Below are 20,224 nucleotides of genomic sequence, written 5' to 3'. Positions count from 1 at the left end.
GACAGATAAGCCCACTCCATGATCAATAGGAACACAGCCGTTTTATCAGAATTCCCCATGTGACTTTTGAAAGAGATTCTAGTAACAGGCCAAGGCTAAAGGCAACATACTTGATAATATTAATCAGAATAAACAGCCATAACCACTGTAGTAACTTTTAGTGTATATGAGGACTCCCCCCCTCCCTGTGGACAAAATCTCAAGTAACCCAGGCTGGCCTGGGACTGAAATCCACGTGCTGTGTAGCTGAGGATGACTCTCAACTACGGACCCGAGTGACTGGGGACATGTGCACAAAACCCAGCTAAGAAAGTGTGATGGGTGCTCCTGATTGTCACCTTGGCACAAGGGAGAATCACCTGAGAAAGGAGTCTCTAGGAGAGACTATTGTACCTTCACAGAATGTCATCACTAGGCCTCGTGCTGGCACGTGTCAGAGAAGGAGAAGGACAGTCCTCCCTGGTGGCACTTACAAGGTGTTAAAGGCTTTGTGCACACAGCTGCAGGAAGGAAAGGTGGGGGGAGCCATGATGAATCCCCCTATCAAACAAGTCCAAGGTTAGTGGCCCTTTATTAAAATGCTTGACTAATGGCTACTAATCTCCCAGGAATTCCTTCCCTTTAGCTGGGCATCTCCTTAGAGTCTCCACTGGAGTAGGAAGCCAGGCCCACACAGGTACAAAAGCACATGCCTTCCGCCTTCCCAGCAGCCGCGTCCGCTGCCTCAGCTTCCCTCTGGACTTCAATACTCAGCCTTTGCCCTTGCTTTGCCAGTACACACACATCAATCTGGTCTCTACATTGCCTTCACCACAGGAGTGGGCAATGAAGAGTTGAATGAAAATCACATAAATGAATGAACAAATTAAGTTCTGTAGGCCAAAGTGGAGAGATGATTAATACAGGGTGAGCAACTCTTGTCTGAAATGCTTGGGGCCAGAAATGGGCCAGAATTTGGAAAGTTTTACTTTAAATATCACTCAGATTTACTGACTGAACATTAAGAAGAAGAAGAAGAAGAAGAAGAAGAAGAAGAAGAAGAAGAAGAAGAAGAAGAAGAAGAAGAAGAAGAAGAAGAAGAAGAAGAAGAAGAGAAAAAAGAAAAACCAAACTCCAAATGGTCCCCAAACTGAAACTTTTTTTTTTTTTTTTGGTGGTGGTTGTGGGGAATCAAATGGGGCTTTAGTTTTAGATTCCAGAAATATGGGGATTTGGGAATTTCTTGATGCTCCATCTTATTACAGTTTCTAAAGAAGTACCCCCCCCCCCCAGTCAAGAAAAACCAAAAGGACTCTATTCTGAAGGCTTGGCCCTCGTCTAGTGACACTATTACGGGAGTTTTTAGAAACATTAGGATGTGGGGCCTAGGTAGGTCACTGTGGTCATGTCAGACGAGTCTTGTTTGTCTCTGACTCCTGACCACTGTGAGGCCAGTGGCTCTGCCAGATGCCCCCATCACTGTGATGTTCTGTCCTACCACAAGCAGACACAATGGAGCCAAGGACTCTGAATAGAAATCTTGGAAACTGTTCTACATGGTTTCTGTCAGGCGTCTGACGATGGTGACAAAGCACAGACACACACTTGTCCTGGCTACACAGGACAGCACACGTACTGGGTCACATGTAACAGCTGCACGGCAGACAGTCAAGGATATTGACCTTAGCGTGTTTTTCTCAGGACAAGGGGGAAAAGAATCCAACACAGGTTCTATTTCTGTGAAGCGAATCAAACACAGTGCTTGGCCAAGGGTCTCTGCAGTGTTATGACACGTCACAATCACAATAGATTTGAGTTCAAAGTCAAAGGGATGAAAAGAAAGTTTAGAGCAGGAAGTTCAGACCTCTCCATCAACTTCCTCCTCAGGACTCCGAGGACCCAGTTGCATATATACGGCCATTCTTATTTGTCACAAAAGCAGCCAGTCACCTGGAGACCTTTTTTTTATCAGTAATCTATGTACCCCCTACAGGTATATTAGAGTCCACAGGCTGACTCTATGTTCACAGCTCTGCTGTTAATAAACCAGGCAGGCACAGAACAGTGGTGCGGGTCCTGGGCCTCAGAGGACAGGGAGGAGTCTGCTAGCATTGGAAAGCGAGCACTGTGCAATCACTGTGCTAATCTGTTAACAGGTTATGACTGAAGCTCTATCTCCTCAGAGTTCAAAATGAGATTCTTTTGATTAGACAAGCTAGAAGGGGTATTGTTGTTGTTGTTGTTGTTGTTATTATTATTATTATTATTAACATTAATAGATCAGGGCTTAAAGTTACTATTATTATTATTATTATTAACATTAACAGATCAGGGCTTAAAGTTACCATCTCACCACAACAAAACTTTCTCTTGAATTTGAGAGAGGACATGTCACTCATAATAAGACATGTAGTCTGGAATTTTGTTCCCATGCTCTCTTACATATAGGGTGCCCCTCCCCGCTTTGGCCTCCCATGCCATTTTAATTTCTAATGGAGAGATTAATGACACACATCTCTTCAGCAATCACTACTTGAAAGAATTTCAAATAAAGCTCACAAGTTACATAAATCTTTGAAGACAATATTTTGATGGAAGGCAGGACTAAACTAACAGAGACGAAGAGCTAAATTTAGCATTCAGGGTGAAATATGCTTTTTCCAGAAATAGGCACCAGAAGAATTAAGGAAAGTGTGTAGGGGAGTTGTTTTTGTTGTGGCTGGTTTTTCTTTACTTACCAGAATTATCTAAACTTCTGTCTCTGCTTTGCTCCAGTTTGTTTCTTGGGTCTCACTAACATTGATATTACTGATTTCTACCCAGTTTTTTTACATCTTTTTTTTGGGGGGGGGGTAAAATTTGACCTCTGCAAAGTGTCTGATAAAAGTGCATCTCAACAGAGCAATTCCTTTAGCATTAGGGCTGGGTTTTCACCTACTGGCTAAGGAACATGCTAGCTTCTAAACTGCACTAGGTCCCAGCAGGGCACTCTATATTACCAGCACTTCTCTGCATTACCTTCCTAGCAGGTTCCCTTCTAACACTGACGATCATCATTTCTTCCTACTAACAGCATCACAAGAGCTGCAATAGGACAGGGGACGTGAGTGGAAACGTAGTGGAAAGATGGAGCTCACCTAGCCTGGTACCTCGGTCTCTTACCCACGGCTGGACCCACTTTATCGGGGCACTCTGTACAAAGCAAGAACTAACGCCAAGTCCCCTAAGGGAGGTGGGCATGCCTGAGAAACCAAGTACGAGTGCTTTTCACATGAAGCATCCAGCCTTTCTCTCTCTCTCTCTCTCTCTCTCTCTCTCTCTCTCTCTCTCTCTCTCTCTCTCCCTTCCTCCCTCCCTCCCATTGGTCCCAAAGACCAATGAGGAATTTCATGCCACCATTTTGAAAATGAAGAGGAAAATTTTATGTACTCTTTTTCTTACAGCATGGACCCTTTGATATTTTGCAAGTCATCCTTTTGGTGACTATGGCGGACACTGCAACAGTTAATACTAATTGTTAACTTGATAGGACATATAATCAATGAGGAGACAAATGCCTGGGTGGGACTGGGAAGGTATTTAGATTACTTATTGTGGGAAGAATCAAATGTGGGTGACACCCCAAAATGGGCTGGGGTTCTGGACCAGATAAACAGGAGAAAACAAGCTGAATAGCAGCCTTCATCTCTCTCTGCTTCCTGACTGCAGGTGCAATGTGATCAATTGCCCCTCACTTCTGTCCCTATAACTTTCCTGCCATGACGGGTTCCACCCTGAAATTGTGAGCCATAATAAAGTCTCTCTTCTTCAAATTGCTTTTTCTAGGAATTCCTTCTCATTAGTAACCCCAAATCTACAGATGGCCAAGCCCTCTGGAATGACAGGAAGATGCATTTGCATGGAAGCTAGGCACCCTCTTCTCACACACTTTAAAGGCATCTCTCTATCACTTACAGTAACCAACACAGGGTAAAAGTTGAACAAGTAGTTGTCACCATAGTGCTTAGGGACCAAGGACAAGAAAATCTGCACATGTTCAGTTCAGACACACTTCTCCTAAACTTTAGAGCCACAGTTGAATCCATTAATAGAACATTGCATACAAGGAGACAACTGTTAATCCCACTGTGTAAGCATCTATGATTTTCCTAGATTCTTCTGATCTTCCATTTTTTAAACCCTCTTTGAATTTATACCAGCACACTCTTTGCCCATGCCCTAAAGAGCTGGTCCTGGTTATGAGCTCCCAGGGTCCGGTGTAAGCATCAGTACTTGCTCTCCCTCTCTTTCCATGGCCACCCTCTACTTCCCTCCCTGGACAATTCTGAGAGGCCTCCCTATACTTTCTCCCTCTCTTACCTCCTTGTTGGTCACCGAACATTTCTTTTGCTCTTTGTTTTCATTTGTTAACTTGAAACATACACTCTTTCTTTTGACCAAAACTTCTAACATTTTAAACCAAATATCAGAGAAGTTACCAAAAAAAAAAAGCCCTTCATTTACTTATACACCTTAAGTAACAAATCACAAGGGCAGCATATTATTTTAAATGACTTTCTCACCCTCTCTCTGGAAACTGTTCTCCTCATAGACAATGATAGCCATACCTCAAAACCGCAGCCACGAACGCTCTCCTTTTTGCTGATTTGCACACAATAAAAATGCCAGGTGGTACCAAAAAATTTACCCCTTCCCAAAGAAAGCACCCATCATTTAAAAAAGGGATGTTGTCAAGAATAGCTGTTTTATTTAACAGCTATTCATCTTTATTGAATAAACATTTTCTGGTATGCATTCTGTTAATTGACCTGCCAGCATATGCTGTATATGGAGAAACTTCTAAACATTATGTTCTATGTAATATGCTTATCTGAAAAAGCTCTCATTTGCAGCAATATGGAAATAAAATCCTGCTTTAAAAAATTCAAGACTTTTCAAATTCATTAATCCACACAGTTTATAAAATTGCTCTGGACATTTTAAAATCCTTCCTTTAAGGAGGGAGAGAGAAAAAACATTAACAATCAATAATAGTATCTGTTGCTGCATTTCATAATGGAGTCAACACAGAGCCCAGAGACACAGAAATGGGGGCAGGCATAATAGGAAGTAAAAAGCAGTCATGGTATAGGGTAAAGAACTACTCAAGGCCTGCAAGAGAATGCTCAGAAATGCTATCAAATTACATTATTAGAAAACCATTGTAATAATTCCAGAGCCTGGATATAAATAGAGCTGAAACATTATCGAGACAATATGCTTTGTTTTGAGGAGGGAAGACAAGGCACTCGTGTGGGCGGGCTCCTCCAACTAATGGCCGCACCTCTCCTTGGCTGATAACTTCTGAAGGATGATGCATCTCCCAGACCAGCATCCCCAGCTGCTCTGCCTAGAGGGCAGGGGCAGTACTCTGCTGGGTGGAACCATGGTGAACCACAAGGCTACAGGGCTCCCTGTTTTCAGCAGCGATTCATCTCTCAACAGTTGCTGCCCTTGTGGGACGGTCGCCCAAGGTTGCCAGACGTCCTGATTTTTCAAGAGAGGATAGGAAAGCAAAGACCTCCCATTTCTTCAGGCTGTCAACTAGATAATTTTTTAAAACAAATGCTGTTTGAGCCTCAACTTAGGCAACCCATGGAATCACTATGGTAGTGGTTCTTTGTGAGCACCGAAGCTTCTGAAAAGAGCACTTGCTGTCATTTGTAGGCATGAGTGGCAAGAAGGAGCCCAACACAGAGCTCACTCAGCAACCCCCCACACACACACCGAATAGCACCCACCCCCAACCCCGCTGAATAACACCAAAGGCTCTGGTGCCATAGAATATTCCGAACCATTTTGTGTAACTCACAGCGTAATTAACTCGTTTTTACGCCAGGCAGCTTGAAGCCAGATCTGTGTGTTCCGTGGACTTGTGACATATTTTACAGTTCTCTCTCTTCCACTGTCCTACATTAATCAAAGCTGTAACCCCTGTTGTCTTTGTACTATGGAATCAGAATGTGCCCCTGGCGAGGGATGGGGGAAAAGTCAACAGGAATTAAATTTCAGTGCAACTGTTTACTCAACTGTGGCCTGCAGATATTGAAATTTTATCCGTGGTTTTGTGTGACTACCGCAGTAATGAATTCAGCATGGCTGCGATTTTCTCAGCGCTTGCATTCTCACTTCGAGTAAAGACCTGCAGGAGAAAAATGACGAAAACCACGCAGATCCACCAGTGCAACAATTCCTCTGCACAGCTGAATTGCTGCTGCTTTCTGGACCCCAGAGAACTTGGGGCGCTTTGGGCCCCTGGACCGTTTGTGAGCCTGTAGTTTCTCTTCTGTCACCTACACTACTTCCCCCACCAACCTGCTTAGAGACTTCTCTTACACGGGGAGCCAAAGCAGCTGTGGATGTTTTAAAATAAGGCCTAAAAAGGCTTGCCAACCACAATAAGTGGGGCTTTAGCCACAATCCTAGACCCGACGGATGCCTTTCTTCCTCAAACATATCAGTGACAAATAGACAGAAAATTGCCGTGAAATATTTATTTTCAAGTTTCAAAGTGGAATCAAAAACCAAGTACTTGAAAACTGCATGAACGACCATTTAACAACACATTCTCCAGAAGGGCTCCAGCCCAGGTGACTGACTAGTGACTCACTATTTTTAAACAAATGCAACGGAAATATGCTTCCAGAACATTCTTCTGTGTCACTCAGGTGGCACTGCTGCTACTGTGCTGTAGCAGGGTGGCTGTGTGTAGTAAGTGTGTTAAACATGTACATTCTCACGGTTGGCTTTTTTTCTTTTGTTTTTTGCTTAAACATTTCTTTCATTATTATTACATTTGTGTGTAAGAGAGCGAGGGAGGACTTTGAAGGCTTGTTCTTCTCTGGCCATGTGGGTGCTGGGAAGCAAACTCAGGTCCTGAAACTTGGTGGCAAGCATGTTTTTAACCTGCTGGCTCCTTGGTAAAATACTTTAATATTCTGAATATTTGTCTGTCCTTCAGGTAAAATTCAAGCAAAGTTAATCTCCCACTGACTAAACTAATGTACTCTAAGTACAAATGATTCAGGTTGTCCATTGCATCAGCTCCCATCTCAACTACGTCATGAATGACTGATCTTACCTCGGTCTTGTCGTGGCACAGAAGATGGTATTCCGGAAATACTAACCACTCATCTCACCCCACACAGATGAGGATACCACAGAATGACCATCCCTGCAAATGCTCTCCTGCCATTTACTGCCGGGTTTGGCAAACAAGCTCCCCAGTTAGAAGTCAGCCACTGTGTAGTAACTGATGCACAGAATTAATACAACCCAGGTGGCCTAAATTCTAGCTTTGAGGGTGCCTATTCTGGGGGCAGAAATAGTTGCAGTGTCAAGAAAAGAAATCATGTCACACCCCCAATTCCCCTGAACTGACTTGGCTTGTCTGCCAACTTCCCTTTTTCTTTCCAGGACTTTCCCCAAACTGACACCATGGTCTCATGCTGCACCCACCAATATCTAACGGGTTCACAGTCCACTAACTGTTTATATTTTTATTGATTGATTGATTGATTTCTTTGAGACAGGGTTTCTCTGTGTAACATTCCTAACTGCACTGGAACTAGTTCTTGCAGACTAGGCTGGCCTCAAACTCACCTGCCTCTGCTTCCCAAGTGCTGGGATTGAAGGTGTGCACTACCACTGCCTGGCTGGTTACATTTTAATGCATGTCTGCAATTCAACTATTCCGGAGGTGGAGGCAAGAGGATCCGGAGTTTATGGCCAATTTGAGCTACAGGGCAATTTCAAAGCCAGAGGCCTCAGCTGAGTGAGAACCTGTCTCAGAAAGAAAGGACAACTAAGACTCTTACCAGGGCTCCAGCCCTAAGAATTTGATTCCAATTTTAAAAAAGTAGTTTGAAAGGTCTGTCCTTTTCTCTTATGGCATTTCCCAACAATTCTCTATGTAAAAGTTACAAAATTTCCCCAAGATGTTTCATTCTTTTTTTTTTTCTCTTAAATACCTGATTGCAAATGGTACCATAGCTACGAGATAAATGGATCAAGGACAAAACCTGCCCTGTTATCAGTAGCAAAAACTCATAATATTTCCTGATCCCACAGGTGGGAAACCCAATCCAGTCTTCAAGGAAATGCTATTTACATTTGAATTTCTACCAACACAATACCATGTCTTAGGTCACCTGTACCACCGGGAAATATTTTAGTAGTTATTCCCAAGGACCTGCTTCCACCCTGGGAAGGGTAGGGAAGGAATGAGAATGTCTCAAGCAAGGGGCATGTTGAAGGGGCCCAGACAGGAGATCAGTTAAAACATCACTGAGATTTTAGCCAACACCATCCTCTGTCAGACTTCAAGAAAGATCCACAAACACACACATCCTAGTTCCTAGAGGTAGGAGGAACGCATGTCCCAAACTGATGTCCGTGTTATAGACATGGGCCTGTTATTTAAACATGTTTACCTATATTTCTATTTGTCTCTACTTTCTTTGACTACCCCCAATATCTTTATTTCTTTCATCTTTTAGCTCTGATTTTATTTCTTCATAAGGTTCTGAAAAGCCTGGGGGGTGGTGAGCCTGTTTTTATTTTATTTAACTACTGTTATACCGGTCAACTATTTATCTCAAACATCAACAACCATTTTTCCCCCCAGAGAGTCATTTAATTGAATAATAAAAGCTTAAATGACACGTTGGGGGCTCAAGGTCCATTCAACTTTAAGTCTAATAGCCACTGTCCAGAAAGATGCTTGCAGCTCCCAAGGCTTTCAAAATTAATCTCAGCCAGGAGGACCCCTGAGACTATGCTGCTGCTTTCCGGCAGACGAATGCAGCAGACGGGTGTGCCTACAACATGGACAGTGGCTTTACTACCACTCACAACTCCAGCTCCCAGGAGAGTACCTGCTGTTGCTGCTGCTGGACGTGGGCAAGGTCGGCTGCGCCCAGGTCCACCGCTGGCGCCTCCCCGTTGGACCGAGTGTCACGAAGTGCCCCACACTCTAGCAAGTGGTTGCCACTGCTGGACCCGTTCTGGATGGCTGATCCGTTACTTTTTGTCTCAGACCCAGATTCTTGCATCATGACTCAAAAACCTGAGAGGAGGATTTTCAGAAAAAGGGGGGGTGGGAGGTAAAGGAGAGAGAGAAAAGGGGGAGAGTGGGGAAGGGAGAGACGGGGGAGAGACAGCTGTTAAAACAGTTGCTGGTCAGAACGAGAGGAGTTTTGCCTTACATGTTGCTGGACTCTCTAAACAGTTGTCGCTTTACTTCAGCCCTTTTCTCCCTTATTAGTAGACTTGCCCCCGACTTTAGGACTAGGGGCTGTCACTCTCAACTCAAGTTCTAGCATGGCTTAAACTATACATTCATTATTCCCTCACAAGAAAGATGACAGGTTCAGGCGATCCGAGGAGAATTTAGCAGTCAATTTCTCTGATGGGATTCAGATATTTCGCCAAAGAACAAAACACTGTAAGTCATCACACACAAGTTACACATTGAAGCACTATCAGGTTCAGACACTCTGTGGCAATGCAACTCTGGCAGAGAAGAAATACGCTCCAACTTCAGTCTCTCAAGTGACAAGCCGCTTCACTACAAGGCCCCTTGAGGGAATCAATGCTGAAAACCTGCAGGCAAACAGCAAAAGCATTTTCAGGATTCTAAATCCTTGTACCAGTTTATTGGCCATCCCTGTAAGACAGGCCACGGCTAGAAAGAGAGGGCCAGAAAGGGCTTTCCATTTTCAAACTGAATGGATTCCGACTATGACTGTTGTTTTACAGGTAAGGCTCCCGTGAGAATCACATTCATTGCTAATGTTTCTCCTGATGGATAACTGAAACTCGAAGGTGTGTAAGGACTGATATTTCAGGGAGATCCTTGTACTCTTTACTTTGGAGAGACCTACGTAGACCACAAAAAAGGTCAGAATTTTAAAGTCCTAAATATGAGGCACAGATATAGCTCAGAGGTAGACCACTTGCCTAGCATATGTGGGATACTGGGTTCACACCTCAGCACCACCCAAAAGCAAACTAATTAAATAAAATACTAAAGTACTTAAATGTTTACTAGAAAAAAAATACATATAGTATAAATAATTAGAGAAAAATTTGCTGTCTCCTTTTAGTTTTTTTTTTAGGTTTTGGTTTTTGGTTTTGTTTGTTTGTTTTTTTTGGGGGGGGAATAGGGTTTTATGATGGAGCTCAGGTTGTCCTTGAACTCAATTCTTCTGCCTCAGCCTCCCAGGTGCCAGCCTTACAGGCAAAGACAATGCCTGACACTAACTATAGTACTCATTCTTGTTACTCTCTTAGCACAAACCAGTAGCTTGGGGAGTGAGTTTAAGTACCCAGCCAGGACAAAACCTGTCTTCTACCCGCCTGTACTGCACTCGGCAATCCCCAATGCAGGTGACTCCTGTGTGTTCCCTAGGCTCCAGTAACAATCACCACTTCCACTTCATAGAGAAGAGATCTGAGGCTTGGGAATGGGACGATGGCTCAGTGGGTAAAAGCCCTTGCAACACATGTCTTAAGTCAGAATGGCCAGGGCCAGCATCTGAGAGTTGTCCTCTGACCTCTAAACATTCACAGTGACCTGCACCTATGCCCAGCCTCCAAAACAGGTAAATTCTAGAGAAAAAAAAAAAATACAAGGCCTCGTGAGTTATTTTCATGTCCAGTGTGCCACAGCTAGCCGTGGTGGGCACTAGGGGAGAGACACTCTCCTTTGATGGCTGAGCTCTTACAGCAGCATGCTTTCTGAAGGCTGACATACAGGGTCACAAGCCAAGTTCACAGACCAGGGCTTGGAAAGGAAAACGATTAGTCACTGAAGGAAGGAGTCAGTTCAAACATCAAAGCTGAAAAATGCCTAAATACTTAAGACTTCGATGTGAATTCCCAATACCAGACAAAACAGAAAATATTTCATTCCAATTACCCGGAGGTACTAATACTACCTATTTCTTTCCCAGTACGCTAGATATATAACCACATCAAACCCAAAGCGTTCTGGACACCTTTAGGAGGCTGCGCTTTTGTTAAAAACTGACTAAAGCCTGTTCTCTGCAATTTGCCTGAGGACCGGACAGAGGAATGACCACTTGAACAATTCCTATCTCGTCCATTTTCAGTACATAGTCTCTAGCAGGTACAAGGCAGACGTCAGGAACCTAAGGCCATAATCTGTTAGTTAATCCGGTGCTGAAGGAGACGGAGAATGCCATTTTATGTTAGCGGGTGTGAAACTACAGGTGACAACGCTCATCTCTTTGGATCCGACTTTCTAGCAATTACTATCCTTTAGAAACTGCCTGTAGTTCCTTACCTCCCACTATGGAAAGAATCTATCAAAACAACTCCCGAGAAAACAAAACACCATCCCAAAACAGATATAAGACAGGCAACAAGAGACCAGGAACATGGAAACATCTCCTCTGACTTAAAACACCCAATGTGCTGAAGCCTCGGGGTTTTCCCTAAAGCTTTAGTTTATTTAGCTCTACCATCCCCTCACTCGTTCATATGCTTGGGCACTTAAAAGGAAAGGTTTCAGGCTGGATGTAGCTCAGCGCCACAGGAGGGGTCCCGAACACACCTTGGCTGTACTAAGTCAACCACCCATACTATAAAAGAACAAAGGAATAGAGAGATGTCTCAGGGTAGTCGGCACTAAATTCTCTTTTATTATCAGTTATGAAAAAATATACGTAAATAAAAAAAGATGTTTCCCACCTTCTGGAAAGTCTCTCTATGCCAAAGAATGGACCCATAGGACAGGCAAATTGCTCTTAGAAGCACTCTACACCTACCCTCAGACAGAAGCACACACAGTCGCACGCCCTGTCCTTACACAAGTACTGTCTTCAAGCCACATGACTCTGGGGATCTGGGACTGAGAACGGGTGTCCAAAAGCCTGGCCGTGCTTTTGCTTCCTTGGCTGGCAGCATCATGGTAGGTAGGTGAAGTGAGGAAAGCGCCTCTGGCGCACAGTTTGAGGAGAAGCCCCTCCTTTGCTCTGTGCCCTCCAAAAAGGACTGTGAAGTCCTCCAGCACAAGCTGAGCAGGCCTGGAGCCAAGCAACTTGACTCATGATTTGGGTTTGTGAGGGTCCAGGTTTTGGGATCAACACCAAATAAAGGATTATTTTGGTCTAAGGATGTCCTGAGTTAGCGAATGCTAACTGGAGCACATGGGCTGGAGGGCTTCTCATTGGGGCAACACCCATCGGGGACAGACAGCTTCACAAAATGCCTATGTGGAAAATGTGGAGTTTTGGTATTTAAGAGTATTTCTGACACTGTCTGGGTCAAGAGTATTTCTATCAAACATCCAAGGCCATTTAATATGCTTTTATATCTTCATATAAAACCCTCTGGTACATTTCTCAAACTCCCCCGTCTTCATTTCTGAGACAAGAAAACTGACGCTCAGTTGACGGGGGGCAAATACAGCCATAGAGACTCTTCATTTCAGACATGAGCTCAAGAAATGACCAAGACTTCCTTCTCCAGACAGTCTTTGGCTAAGTATTCAATGAGCACATCAACCAGGAGAAACTAAATTCCAGCAAAGACAAGAGTGTGGCAGGTAGATGAAGGAAAGGTCTTAAACTACAGAGAGGGAACGCACTGGAATGTTTCGGGAAATGACTGTCTTTTCCTATGGACTTCACACAGTGTCAGGGGAGAGCAATGCAGAGCCTGGAGGAGCAAGCTACTCTTCACCACGGGGCCCTGCACTCTGTTCTTCACTGGGGTTTTGTCCCAAGAACTTGATTTGCTTAACCTCTGCCCCTCCTCTCTGGGACACTGCCTGACCAAAGAATCACCTGCACCATAATGAACTGGATGCATGACCCCCTGTACAAGTGTCCATGGTGCTCGAAATTGAGGATCATGTATATGGAGGCTTCCGCCACCTTGTCCCCATCAATCTCTCCATTCTTAAGAACGGAGCTAAGCCTTTCCCCACTTCTCCCTTATACCTTCTGCACACGACCGGTACCTGCTTATAACAACTGATCCATACCCCACCACCCTACTAGGCTGACACTGCCATCCCATGGCTGTGAGATGCATAAAGAAGCCCAAACCCCCAAACCATGCACTCGCCACCTTCCTGGGAAATAGGACAGAGATACCAATTTCAAAGGCTCACTTTTTTATTTTTAGGGGACTTTTAAAAATAATAAGAACTGGGTCTCCCAGGCTTATTTACTGTTGTTGCCAACAGAGCTACTCAGTGGAAACCTTCTGGAAAATTCATAATGTCCAGGCCAATGTATTCATAGTAAATTAAAACACAGCTTTATTATTATGATTATTTCCTTGGTTACAGTGTTGATGCTGAAAATTTGGGGAAAATAAAGCCTTGTTATCATGCCTGTGAAAGATTTCAAGCTAACAAAAAGTTCAGTCTTGACTCCGGGGCGGTTAATTAAGGCTGACCAAGTCAGGCGGAAGTAAATTAACTTGGCTGATCAATTATTTATATGAAGCAGAATAAATGCCCTTAAAGAACTTGGTCTATTCACAAAGGGATGTGTAAATTAAACCAAACAGAGTTTTGTAAAATATGTTTCTACCGCTATGGGGAGAAGTGAAGTTAAGGGTAATGCCACTTCCCGGACAACGGGTAGAGGAACTGAGGATCATTATCCCTCCCAAGGCTAAAGGGACAACCCTCTTCCTCACTGCACGTCCCTATACAGAGAAGGACAGTGGGGACTGCAATGCTGAAGAGACAAGGGCTAGGAGCAAGGGAGAGAGGGAGGGGCGGAGGGACGGAGGGACGGAGGGAGGGAAGAACCATGAATGTTAAGATTCCAGAAACAGTAAACACGTGTCTCTCACTCTCTCATCAGTTACTTAACAGTTTAGAGGTTGGCAAAGCAAAGTGGGGAGGGGGTGGGCGGGCTAGTTTTGTTTCTGGACTTTTAAATTACTCATGCTGTATCAAGATTTTAAAAATCTTTCCTAATCTTGTATCAAGCATTCAGCGAAAAAACTACCGATGACGCTGTCTCTAGAACTGGTTCCTGTACAATGCACACAGGGTTGACATGGTAACAGAAGACAAACAAAGGAGTTTTCAAGGAGCAAGGTGCAGCTCCATGGTGGGGTGGCCTAGGACATCAAATAAGCCCCACCCTCTAACCACTCGTGTGTTGCTCCCCTGCAAAAGAGAGGCAATGGAACAGCCCAGAGGAGAGTCATAGGCCTTCAGTGGAAGCCTCGCAGGACTGGAGATGCCACAGGTCCATCATAAGGTATGACACCCTTCACTTGGTGACATTGGAGCTGTGAGGACAGCAGTAGGGGTCATATTCAGGGATTAGGAAGCAAGACAGGAGAGGCATGACAGAGACACTTCAACTGTCCATACAATACAGAATCCCTTTCTAGAAGCAGAGCCATAGGGAAGAAAAGAAGTGGACAAGGAGAACAAGCCAAACAAGAGGAACGGTGACAACTAACCACTTGCTCTTCTGAGTTGACTCTGACAAGCCATGAATGAACCCTTCAGATGACAGTCTTTCTCTGTCCACAGCCCCCACTGGTCCCATTCCATGGAGAGACCACCCAAGCACAAGTGTGGTATGAGAAGTCGGGGTGTTCAAGACACCACCTTCCAATAACAAATTTTCATAATTATAACAGAAAGGCGTACATTTTCTAATGCATGGCAGTTCAAAAAGTAATCAAGGGAATGAGCCGCAGGGCTATTTTAATGTATGCAGAGCTAGTGACCCACAGTAAATGGGAGGTAAGCTACAATGAATGCAAAGTAATGCACACGTACTAAAGTCCTGGTCTGATGAGGGACGGCTAAAATTAACACCCAATTAATTTCCGAATTGACAAACAAATGAAACCCATAAATCTACTTTCTCATTAATTTTCTTGTGGTATAATTTAAAGCAGTAATATGAGGGCAAAAACTGAACATTATCCATCATAAATATCAAAAGATAGCACGGTAACACCGTAAATTATGCATATTACCTGTTGTTAAAAATGATTTATGTATTATCAACTTTATCATGCACTATAGAGGTCTCCATCTATCTTGTGAAAATCTGGAATTTCAGTAAACGCTCAGGAGTAAACTGTCAAACACATGCTCAAAACAAAAACAAAACAAATGTGACCTCTTATTGAGGCACAAGGGAGGGAAGGGCAGAGCTGGGACTATCACAGGTCTCCATGAATAGAGATTGCAGAAGTGATGCGCTGCTTTCTGAGGGCAAAGAGGGTTGGTTCCAAGAAGTGAGCAGGTCCACACATACAGTGGATGAGGCTCACTGGCCAAATGTGGGACACTCAAGACTAGGAGGCTAAACACACTAGCTGGACTTCACAGAACAATATTTCTTTCCAACACGGCTTGATGGGGTGGCTCTCCTGCCTTCCCATGCTTCAGAGGAGGGAAGAAAAGTGAACAGAAACCAGTTTGTGCTCATTAATTAAACCAGACAGAGCTTATATTTATTAATTAAATGGAAGGAGAGACACTCCAACTAAAAAGTTCTGTTTGGGGCAAGGAAGATAGCTCAGTTAGTAAACTGGCAGGGAAGCACACATGGCAACCCTCGCACCGGGGAGGCGGAGACAGGCAGATCCCCGGGGCTTAGTCAGGAGGCTCAGGCTAATGAGCTCCAGGCAAGTGGGAATCTCTCTCTTAAAATTAGACAGTGTTCCTGAGGAGTGACACCCAGCAGTGTTCCCTGGCCTCCCACACTGGTACACATGCGCGCACACACACACATCCCTTTTCCATTTCCATCTCTATTTATTTAAAAACCTCTTTCATTGTATTCTCTGTTTCCCAGTATTCCTTTCACATAAGAGAAATTTGATAGATAATTGCTATATTTCTGACTAAGTGACTAAATGGCTTAAACACCCAAGTCTAACCTATGATCAGAAGTGACATAGATTCTAGCCACCAACTTTAAACATTTACTTTTAGAAATGCCATCTTTTCTGTAATTCTTTAGAAGAAGTAACTTGTGGTTTGAAAAAAATCAATTTATCTTTAACTCACTATCTTTTTTCTTCCCTTCCTTTTGATGCTGATGATAGATCAAATACATGGCTTTGTGTATGTCAAAAAGTACTGTCACTGAGATATATCTTTAACCTTTAGACTTTTGAGCGCAAGGTCTTACTAAGTAGTCTAGCTGGCCTCGAACTCACCATTTTTCTGCTCCATTCTTTCCAATGCTGGAATTAGAGGCATGGATCACTACACCCCACATAGTAGTGTTAGGTCTGAATAGAAATCGGTCTGCCTCACTCATTGAAAATTCAAGATAGTCATCTGGGGGAGGGGGTTAAGTCTATCTCATGGCAGTGAGCATTTAAGAGGCACAAGGACAATTCAGACGGACTGTAAATGGCGGAGAACAGGATGTTTGACTTCCTCTGGAACCCATGACGTAGACTAGAGTTGGCAGAACTGGTTGACAATAAAGTAATGAATGTCCTAACCAAAGCAAGATTTCTCTCTTCCAGCAGGCTTTCGGTGTGAGAACAGGAACCTTCACAGGGCTAAGGAGAAAGGCTTCCTGACTCCCCATACCCTGTGTGCACTTGAGAGCCACCATGCCCACGCTTTCAGGACACTGTGGTCTTGCTAAGTCACTGGCTAGTCCAGGAAACAAGCCCCCTCACACACAGTGAGATTCTGAAAACTGCCCGTGTCTAGTTTAGAGTTTGATATGGTGGACTCCAGTAGATTTGCCTCCTTGACAGAAGACAAGGGTACAAGAGAGGAGGGAGGTGCTGTTAGTGTGGTAACCGTACACCTAATGTCGGTAAGAAAGCCCCCCGCTGGGAAACACACTGGAAATGAGTAGAGAGTGGGGGCCCACTCCCTGGCACACTCAGCCGCCCTGGCTCACGTCATTAAATGAGAGCGAAGGGGAGCTTTGCCAACCCAGAGTAGGCTGTTTGCTTTGCCACAAGGAAGCGGCTGAAGGTCAGGCATGAAGGGCCAGGTGTTCCCAAGAGCACAGTTAAAGCACACTTCCACCCAAGAAAATAGGTTTTAAGTTTGAGAACTGTAGACTTTAATCATCAGAACCTCCAAAAAGCTAAGTTCTCTCATAAAAAGGCCAGAGGAATAAAGCAACCAACAACCAGTTCAGAGAAGGGTTTTTCCCCCATTTCCATATTTCATATAATTTAATGTACAGAAGGCCAGGTTTATACTGCCCATTAATGAGTGGCATGTTCAACGACACACTTCATGTGTCTGCCTCCTCGCCTGGAGCCCCTAACTGCTCAGGTGGCCAAAGGGAACAATATGCTCACAGCAACCCGGCAACAGAGTGAATGCGGGCCATGGGGACTCTGTCGCCTGCACTTCTCTGTCCCGTGAAAGGAACAATGATTTAATTTTATCCTTCAAAAACTCTAATAGACACGCATATATATCCTGCTCCCGGAAGTTGCTCTCTCAGATTAGTTTCTCTGAGATAAAAGACACCATTTTGCCACTGAAGGTCAGAGGCTGCCCCCCACCCCCACCCCAGCCTCTACCCTCACTTGAGCCTGTGCTTTTTAACTCCGGCAAGTGCTGTGAAGCCCAGTTCAGCATTAGACCGAAGGCAAATTCAGAAACAGTAGCAAATCGTCATTAAAAACAAAATCCAACCACAAAGAGGGTAGGAGCTGAATTTTCTCTGCTGTCCTCAGAACAACACAAAAGACAAGTCTTATCTAAAGAAGTTCCCGGTGTCAAAGGGACAAGAATCACACACACCCAAAGCCAAATTAAAAGACACCAAGGCCTGTTTTGCTGAACTAGAAATGGCACAAGACATAAAGCCACCTTAAAACAAAACAGATAAGAACAGCAAGTGAGAGAAAAACATCGTCATTCAGAACATGTAAAATATATATTAAAGTCAGGCGGTGGTGGCGCACACCTTTAATCCCAGCGTTCAGGAGGCAGAGGCAGGTGGATCTCTGAGTTTGAGGCCAGTATGGTCGACAGAGCAAGTTCCAGGACAGTCAGAGCTACACAGAGAAACCCTGTCTCAGGAAACAAACAAATAAACAAACAAAACGATATATTTGAAGCGCAATTCCTTCAGCGTTAAGCCACAGTACCTTTCCAGATTATATCAAGTTAAAAGTTAACCCCCACTTCTCAGACTTAACAGAGGACACACTTAACAGCCCAGATCAAAGCACCCCCAAATGTCAGCACATGAGACAGAGAGAGAGACGAAGTGAAGTCCAAGGGCTGTACCTGCCAACAGCTCCCTTCGTTCATAGTCCAGGCCTTTTCTCCCTACACTTTCCGAGTCCTTGTCTGTTCCGCACAGAATTTTCTAGCCATCTGATGCTCTATGACTGAGCTGGTGGCCTTTCAGGAGATCTCGCCCCTCTCTGAAGAAAGCAAACAACTGCATAGATATCATTACACTAAGGAAATCTCTTAGAAAAGCCAAACAAGTCGCTAATCTCCCCAGCCCCTTCATCCAAGCAAGAGATAAGAAAAGCAAACCTAAGGCGCTTTCAACCACATTCCAGGGCCAGGCTCCCCTTTTCTTTCTTTATCGAAATTCTAGCATTTAAGTCTTGTATGTGTGTATTTGTGTGTAGTGTATTTTTTTTTCTTTTTAAACAGACCTGACAGGATAAACTGCTGCTTCCACCCGCAAACAAAGCAATATTTGTTTAATAACGATTGCTGCCATGGGTACAGTAAACAGGGGGCCCAGCATCGGTGTTTATGAACAAACACATCATCTTACCAGAGCAATTTAACATTAACCAGGTGGAATAATCAACAGACTTCATAGGTGACACCAGGGGCAGGGTAAAGCAAACAGAACTGGGGAGGAGAACAGGGCAGCTTCCCTAGAATGAAGGTCGAGGGAAGGAGGCAAATGCATTGCAGAGTAAACAGTCGGGAAGAAGGCAAGATACACAAGCCATGTTCTTCTGACATTTAGAGAAGCAGGAAGGTTGTAAGTTACATGGATCAGCTGCTGACCACCAGGAAATCCAACTGGTTGGAGACCTGGCCTGCTTGTTTGCACAATGCCATGTTTGTGGATAAACAACGATTTGCTATTACCAACCGCCATTACTCATCACGGAAGGCAGGCTGAAGCAAGCAGAAGCTGTTTAACTCCTTCCTAGGGACACAACCTAGAGCGTTGAAAAAAGAAAATATACAGTGATGTGAACCCCTCCAAAGAAAAAAAGCAGGTCATCCCAAATGAGACCTGCCAACCTTAGGCAAGTCCCTTTTATTTCATGACTTGCAGATAAAAATACAACAGAGGCTTTGGTGCAAAGTACTCAGGACTGGATCTGGAATCGGCTTTGCAAAAGTCTATGATGTTTTCATGCTTCGGTAACTGCATTCATTTCCTGGGCTCACCTTCTTTTATCAATGGAACACATGGGTCAAACATAGACCCTGATGCTGAGAGCTCCTTCCAGAACGGAAACCCTCATGGTTTCTTCCTCCGTATGCAAAGCTCCCATAACCCTCCTGGGCCAACAAACAAAGGGCCCTCAAGGGCCTCAAGGACTCTACAAAATTCAAACTATACCACATGAAGATAGTGTCCTTAAAAAAAAAAAAGGACATAAATAGCCAGTTGATGGTACATTACACTGCTCAGGAGTTCCTTGTGAGATTAGCATTAGGGGAAAAAAATCATATCTTTACAAAAGCCAGAAGAATTAATTCACCATGTCCATTAGGAAGAAATATTTAATCTTCGAAGATTCACTTCATGTGCAAACTGCCATCCACAGCAAGCTGACTCTGAGTTAAGATGTTATCATACCTCCCCAGAAACGCTATATTTAGGGATCCGATCTACAGCAAAAGCATTAGTTTTAACTTACTTTACAAATAGCATAATATGAAACGACCTAATTTTAGTGCGTGCGAAGAAGATTCCTCTCTTACTTAACTACTAATAAGCAAAACACACTGCAAAACAGTTTGGTAATGTATCTAACATCTTACACTTACAAATCCATTAATTAATTTTAAAAACTCGGTATTCTGCTAGTGTAAAATACAGTGAAACACTGTTGGTTATCCAAGGCAAAATTTGAGACTGAGATAAAATTTTTTTTTAGCAGGACTGTGGTGGAGCATGCCTTTAATCCCAGCACTCGGGAGGCAGAGGTAGGCGAATCTCTGTGAGTTCAAAGCCTGCCTGGTCTTCAAGAGCTAGTTTTA

The 20,224-nt window shown here is 43.9% G+C and overlaps 1 protein-coding gene across 8 annotated transcripts in view; it reads right to left on the bottom strand.

The window, feature by feature from the left end:
- Foxp1 (forkhead box P1) overlaps nucleotides 1–20,224 on the bottom strand; it is a 608,309-nt gene that overhangs the window by 229,329 nt on the left and 358,756 nt on the right. For 7 of the 8 annotated variants that reach the window (XM_087904462.1, XM_087904472.1, XM_087904468.1 and 4 more), the window contains one exon: nucleotides 8,895–9,085. In XM_087904462.1, the coding sequence (XP_087760588.1) occupies nucleotides 8,895–9,074 (180 nt within the window). In that variant the 5' untranslated portion in view covers nucleotides 9,075–9,085. Of the gene's footprint in view, nucleotides 1–8,894; nucleotides 9,086–18,262; nucleotides 18,393–20,224 lie in introns of those variants that run through there. The other variant, XM_087904465.1, reaches the window with a different exon arrangement.

This window comes from Myodes glareolus, chromosome 3 (genome assembly GCF_982192425.1).
Source record: "Myodes glareolus chromosome 3, mMyoGla1.1, whole genome shotgun sequence".
NCBI classification, from domain to species: domain Eukaryota; kingdom Metazoa; phylum Chordata; class Mammalia; order Rodentia; family Cricetidae; genus Myodes; species Myodes glareolus.
The sequence above is the reverse complement of the archived record's forward strand: the minus strand, read 5'-3'. Positions and strand labels throughout refer to the sequence as shown.